At 36.4% G+C, this 7,164-nt stretch overlaps 1 protein-coding gene across 1 annotated transcript in view; it reads left to right on the top strand.

The window, feature by feature from the left end:
• The window catches only part of HMCN1 (hemicentin 1), a 665,929-nt gene that overhangs the window by 385,496 nt on the left and 273,269 nt on the right, over positions 1–7,164 (top strand). Inside the window, exons 29-30 of the mRNA XM_006872707.1 lie at positions 1,160–1,286; positions 4,677–4,831. Of these exons, the coding sequence (XP_006872769.1) occupies positions 1,160–1,286; positions 4,677–4,831 (282 nt within the window). The remainder of the gene's footprint in view (positions 1–1,159; positions 1,287–4,676; positions 4,832–7,164) is intronic.

Here is a 7,164-nt window from a genome sequence, read left to right as displayed (position 1 = left end):
AGGATCTCAGTGATACATGTCCCCATTGCAGTGACCAGCACCTTCATCCATCCACTTGCTTCTACCAAAGCCTGGAACTCATTCTTCTTATGTCCCTCTCCCCAACTCCTTAAATCTACCAACATCCTGTTACATCTACTTCCTAACTTTAAATTCTCTACTTTTTCCATTTTCATTGTGAAAGTATCCTCACTTATTAGCTGAACTAATATAATAACCTCCTTAACTGCTCCCTGAAAGGGTCTCTGGGTGGTCCAAATGGCTAACTCACTTGGCTACAAACCAAAAGGTTGACAGTTTGAATCTACCCAGAGGTGCTTTGGAAGAAAGGCCTGGTAATATACTGCCAATAAATCAGTCACTGAATATCCTATGGAGCACAGTTAGCTCTATTCTGACACATATGTGGTCACAATGAATCTGGGCCAACTATAAGGCAACTGGTTAACTGCTTCCTGCATCCATTCTTTGTCACTCTAATCCAGCTTCTTTCAGCAGCCAATGTGGTCTTCAAATGCAAATCTGATCATTTAGTGCCTGCCCCCTACGTAAACCTTTTAATGGCTGACCATTATTCTGAAAAGGAAACAAACAACTGTGAGTGTGATGAGAGAGAATTAGATGGCTAGACAAATATGTAAGAACTCTTTACTATGCTTGATAATTCCAAGAAAAAAATCAACAACTTCTTTTTCATGTTCTGTCTCATATCCAGTTTTAGCTTAAAGAGCCTTTTAAAAGTGACAAAAGTAATAAATGTCAACTACAGTATAATTTGTGCAATTTGAACATTTATATGGTTGATATGATGTCATTCTTGTAATTTAAGATATATAGCAGAAGTAAATTGTATTATATGAATTCACTGTTCTAAACCCTTGTTACACATGGATTTAATACTCCTCAAAATGAATTCTCTGCTATCATAATTCTTACAGAAAATTGTCCTTCTAGCATATCTTTCATGAATATATTTTGATGATTAAATAACTTTCGAGTCCTTAAATTCAACTGTGATGATATAAAGAAGGATTACTGTGTGATATTGTGTTTTGAAGTTTAAATCTTATTTAAATACTATTTTTAAAATGATTATCTTCTCTCTGTAACTTGTTTTTTCCAAGTCTTAGATTTTCATGATACCATGTCTTTGTTCAAGTTCCACCCACCATAATAGGTGCCAACTCTCCAAACGAAGTCTCAGTTGTCCTCCACCATGACACTACTCTTGAATGCCAGGTCAAAGGAACTCCCTTCCCTGTTATTAACTGGTTCAAAGATGGCAAGTGAGTATCTTTTCTTCATTTCTTAGTGGGGCCGAGTTGATAGAAAGTAGATGTGTGAATTTGTGCCACATAGTGTATTATTAAATAAGCATGAAGGAAAAACAATATTCCTAAAAGAAACATTTTAAATGGTCTTAAAATCTTGTGATAATTTTCATACTTACAAGTTATTTGTTGTTAAGTTCCATGGAGTTGTTCCAACTCATAATGACTCTGTATAGGGTTTCCAAGGAGCAGTTGATGGGTTTGAACCACAGACCTTGTCATTAGCAGTCCAGTGCTTATCCTATAGTACAAATGCTGGAAATTTATTTTATAAACATAAATAGTCTCTGTCCAAAGGAATGAAATGAAATGGAACTGGAATTCTTGTTTTTAAAAAAGCAAATGTGTTTATGACATCAAGATGAAAATAAATGTAGGATCATTTTGTATGTGGAGAAAGAAAGGAACCACAGAAAAGCAGTCAGATCATGCATAGACTATAACTCTTGATGTTTTTCCAGAATGAAAAAGCACCGTGATTTCCTTAGGTTTTGAGAGCTCTTTCATCATACCATGGTCAGTGTTTATGTGTTATTACAGCTTCTAGAGCAAATACTGTAGTAGCATAATGGTTACGAATCGGGCTGCGAACCGCAAGGTCAGCAGTTCGAAACTACCAGCTGCTCCGTGGTAGAAAGATGAGGCTTTCTGCTCCCATAAAGATTTATAGCCTTGGAAACCTTGTTCAGGTTCGCTATGGGTCAGAACTGACTCGATGGCATTTAACAACAAAGCAAAGGGTAAATACTTGCAGCATATTCAGTGAAGGATTACATTCATGCTTTTTGCAAGCTCTGGTAGCGTAGTGGTTACGAATCGGGCTGCAAACCTTAAGGTCAGCGGTTCGAAACTACCAGCCGCTCCGCGGGAGAAAGATGAGGCTTTCTACTCCCGTAAAGATTTACACCCTCGGAAACCCTGTACAGGGTCGCTATGGGTCAGACCCGACTCGATGGCACTTAACAACAAGAAAAGACTAACAACAATATATCAAAATGTATGGAGATGAATTAGCAATTCAAAAAAAAAAAAAAAGAAAAGAACTATAATTAGGTAATAACTATACCAAAAGCTGTTCATCCTTAAAAATTCTGGAAATGTAGATGAAAATAGTTAAGATTTTCTTCTTTACAGGTCAGATTGTTGTTGTTGTTACGTGCCTTGGAGTCGGTTCCGACTCATAGCGACCCTGCACAGGGTTTCCGAGGCTGTTAATCTTTATGGGTCAGATTAGCCAAGAAATAGTAAAATGGGATGGGGGAGGGTGTTAAAAATATCACGTTTCAGCTGGTGGTGGTTGTGTTGTGCTGTGGAGTCGATTCTGACTCATAATGACCCTGTACAGGGTTTCAGAGGCTGTAAATCTTTATGGGAGCAGAACAACTCATCTTTCTTCCATGAAACAGCTGGTTGTTTCGAACTGCTGACCTTGAGGTTAGCAGTCCAATTCATAACCACTGCGCTACCAGAGCGCCTTAAGTTTTGACAAGTTTTAACTAGTGTGTTGAAAATTGGAATGGAAGAATGTAAATTAGTACCCTGAAGGGCAGTTTGTTAATGTCTATTAAAATTGGAAATGTTCATATACTGTGGTCTAATAATTTTACTCTGAGAATCTACTAAAGAGAAGTAGCCATGCATGTCCACAGAGAAGCTTGTATAATGATATTTACTAAAACACTGCAATGGCAGACAAGTAAAACCTGCCTAAACACTAGCCATTGTGGTATGGTGAGATAATTTATTATAAGATGCAGTGAAACGTTGTGTAGCACTAAAAGAGGAAACTCAAAGTATCAAAAATGTCTCCGTAACTGTCATTGAGTGAAAAGAAACGCAGAGCAATAACATGATATTATCTATGTATTACAATTTTAGATTTCTTTAGTAATTGTTGTTGTTAAGTGCTGTTGAATCGGTTCTGACCCATAGCGACCCTGTACAGGGTTTCCCAGGGTGTAAATCTTTACGGGAGTAGAAAGCCTCATCTTTCTCCCGCGGAGCGGCTGGTAGTTTCGAACCGCTGACCCTAAGGTTCGCAGCCCAATTCGTAACCACTACGCTACCAGAGATAAATGAATAAAATTCATAGAAAAGTGTGGAAGAAATCAAATTGATAGTGGTAAGAAGATTCTAGAGAGAAGACGCACATTAGGGGCAGTGAATATCAGGGAAAATAAGAGATCAACTCTTATTGTGTGGCTTAAAAACTGTCTTTTACTTGTATTTTTATATTTCTTGCATAACTAACACTAAATAAAAATGTATTTACTTAGCTTTGAGTAACATTGTCAAGTACTCACATCCTTTAAAGAACTGAAATGGATTAAGATAAGGTACATTATTTTCTTAACTCTTGAGACTTTTATTTAAAGAAATATTTCAAGAATTAGAGGCTACCCTCGAAAACTAAATGTTTTACATTTAATCATATAGTCTGACTGTTATAGTTAAGAGCCATCCAGTGGGCTGTGACTCATAGCAACCTTTTATAAGTTTTCTGAGGATTTAAATCTTTACGGGAGCAGAAAACCTCATCTTTCTCAGATAATCTGACTACTGGCTAATTTATCTAACAAAGCACCTATTTATTTATCATGTGGATAATTCAGTGAAACTTTAAAACAAAATCAGCTATAAGTCTTACTGAAAGAGATAAATGTTTTTTTAAAGTATTAGTCTTAGGGTTCATATATATTAATAATAACCATGATGTTTCAAGTATTGAAATTAAGTTCTGCCAACTATACAAAGTGATCATTTTATGGTGGCAACTGATAATAGTGCAAAAAGATTCTTGACAATTAAATACTAGCTACATTTGATCTTTCCAAGTTCTTTTAATATTTATGATAAAAAAGTATTAATATTCATTAACATACCTATTGAAAAAAAATTATGATCATTGTCTTTTGTAAATACTAATAATCTACTTAATTGTCTCAAATATTATAATGATCTATCTTGGCCTGAAACTATTATACTATAATATTAAAGTCTTAATTTCTCTTTTCTAAATGATGATATAAATTTTGGCAAATAGAAGATGGTATGAATGAATGAAACAAATAATGATGCTTTGAAGTTTTTGTTAATATGAACACTATTAAACAATTTAAGTCTTAAATGGAGAAACTTCATCTAAAAGTGATAATCATCTAACTTCCTTAAAAGTTATTTAAGAATTTTATTCTTATGAATAGGAGTTACCTATCACGTCACTTTTTAAAACCAACTTTGGTTTGTATTTTTTGCTTCATATATTTTGTTTTTATTGTGATTGCTGAGAGAGAAAACATGCTGAAGTAAAAATAGACCCATGGAGTCAAATATCATTTTCCCTAGGCCTTTGTTTTTGGGAGACCCAAATATTGAACTTCTAGACAGAGGACAAACTTTACATCTAAAGAATGCACGAAGAAGTGACAAGGGACGTTACCAGTGTGCAGTGTCTAATGCAGCTGGCAAACAAGCCAAGGATATAAAACTGACTATCTATAGTAAGTGTGACTTTTTTCTTACACTTTCTTACTTTTACAAACTCTCGTCATAAATTTTAAATCATTAACTCTAATAATAACAGCTTTTATTCACTACTGAACATTTGGAATGCTGCCACTATAGGAGCAAAAAGAGCTTTAGAATATTTTAAAGTATTTTTGGTGCACCTGACTCAAGCCACAGTATTTTCAATCATCTTACATGCATACAAAAGCTGGGTAATGGATAAGGAAGACCAAAGAAGAGTCGATGCCTTTGAATTATGGTGTTGAAATATGTCATGGAATGCCAAAACATAAACAAATCTGTGTTGGAAGAAGTGCAGCTAGAACGCTCCTAGAAGGGAGATGGTGAGACTTTTGTCTCATGTACTTTGGGCATGTTATCAGGAGGGACAAGTCACTGGAGAAGAACAGCATGCTTGGTAAAATTAAAGGGTCAGAGAAAAGAGAAAGAGCTTCAAAGAGATGTATTGACACAGTAGCTGCAACACTGGTCTGAAGGAACAGTGAGGATGGTGCAGGACTGGGCCTGTTTCATTTTGTTGTGTATAGGGTCGGTATGATTGGAACTAATTCAAGAGCCCTCAACAACAATAACAACAGTATCATTGTTGCTAGTTACCATCAGGTTGACTCTGATGCCATGTGTGTAGGGTAGAACTGTTCCTTAGGGTTTTCAAAGCTGGGACCTTTTGGAAGCAGATTGCCAAGACTCTCTCCCAAGGTATTCTAAATAGGTTTGATCTGCTAACCTTTTGGCTAACTAACAGTTGAGTGTTTAGGTATTTCTTCAAGTTATCTGGTGATTTTTATATGATCTTACTTTAAAAGTCAACTGTTTTCTAATTAGCTATGTTATACGTAGATCACATGTTTATCCAACTGTGGTTCACTACAGTTTGCTATGTCCTCTGTAGAAAGTGATGGCCAAAGCTCTATTATTTCATGAGCGGAATCATAGGAGAGTCCAGGAACACCCTAGCACAGGGATTTATACACTAGACAAGAATATAATTCAATAGGCAGGTTGTATTGACTGTGGCTCTATTCACTGCCCTACTTTCAGTCCATTCATCAAGGATGACACTCAAGGAAACATTAAATACTTCAGAATGTCACCTCACTACAGGGATCTTCCCAATCCAAAGCTTTTACATTTGATCTTTTCTCTCTCTCATTGTTTTTGTTCTTTTTCTTCACAGCACATATCACTGTTTGAAAGGGAGTTGCTTATTTTGGGGTTTATGTGTTTATAAGATGTTTCTCCTCAAGGAAGAGTGTTGCTTTCATGTCACTACTACACAAAACAAGAACAACTATTGTCTTAACCCCATTAATGTCTGCTTCATTCCAACTCACAGAAACCTAATAGGACAAAATAGAAGTACCCCATGGGTTTCATAAACTATGGGTTTGCATTGGAAAGCTCACCACAAGGTCAGAAGTTTGAATTGACCAGTTGCTGATCAGGAAAAAGATGAGAGGTTTCTGCTCCCTTAACGATTTATAGCCTCAAAACCCCTATTCAGGGTCACTGTGAGTTGGAATGGACTCAGTGGCATGCAGCAAGAACAACAGTAGCAGCAGCAAATCTTTATAGAAACAGATAGTCGTCACATCTTTCTCTGTGGAGTGATGGGTAGTTTTGAACCACTGATCTTTCAGTTAGTCGCCAAGTGCTTAATCACTGTACCACCAGGAATCCCATACCATACCCTTGGTTGTGCTGGTTGTGTGCCACCGAGTAGGTTCCAACTCATAACGACCCTGTATAGGGTTTCCAAGGCTGTAAATCTCTATGGGAGCAGAAAACCTCATTTTTCTCACATTGAGCTACTGATAGAATTGAACTGCTGACCTTGCTGTTAGCAGCACAGCTTGTAATCCATTATGCTACCTGGGCTCCTTACACCATAGCTTTTGTCCCTAGTTAAGAGTCTTGGGCCATAATAGCTCTTAAAAATTTACAAAATGAGCAAAAGATACAGTGTTACACTGTGGCTACCAAACACTTGAACTCTGTGGCTAGTTCATATTGAGATGCATTTTAAGTGTAAGCACCAAATGTTGTTATTGTGTGTCACCTAATCAATTTTCAAGTCATAGTGAATGAACTCTGTATGACAGAGTAAAACTGTAATTTTTACAAAAACAGATCAGCAGGCCTTTCTCCTGAAGACCTACTGGCTTGGTTGGTTGGAACAGCCAACCTTTTCAGTAACATTGAGTGTTTAACCACTGCACCATGAAGACTTCAGATAGGTATCACGTATCAAATACACACAGATAATGAAGATTTAATAATGTAAAAATATGTAAATTATCAAATA

The sequence above is a fragment of the Chrysochloris asiatica genome, unplaced genomic scaffold (genome assembly GCF_000296735.1).
Source record: "Chrysochloris asiatica unplaced genomic scaffold, ChrAsi1.0 scaffold00210, whole genome shotgun sequence".
In the NCBI taxonomy this organism is placed as follows: Eukaryota; Metazoa; Chordata; class Mammalia; order Afrosoricida; family Chrysochloridae; genus Chrysochloris; species Chrysochloris asiatica.
This window is presented reverse-complemented; position numbering and strand designations above follow the sequence as displayed.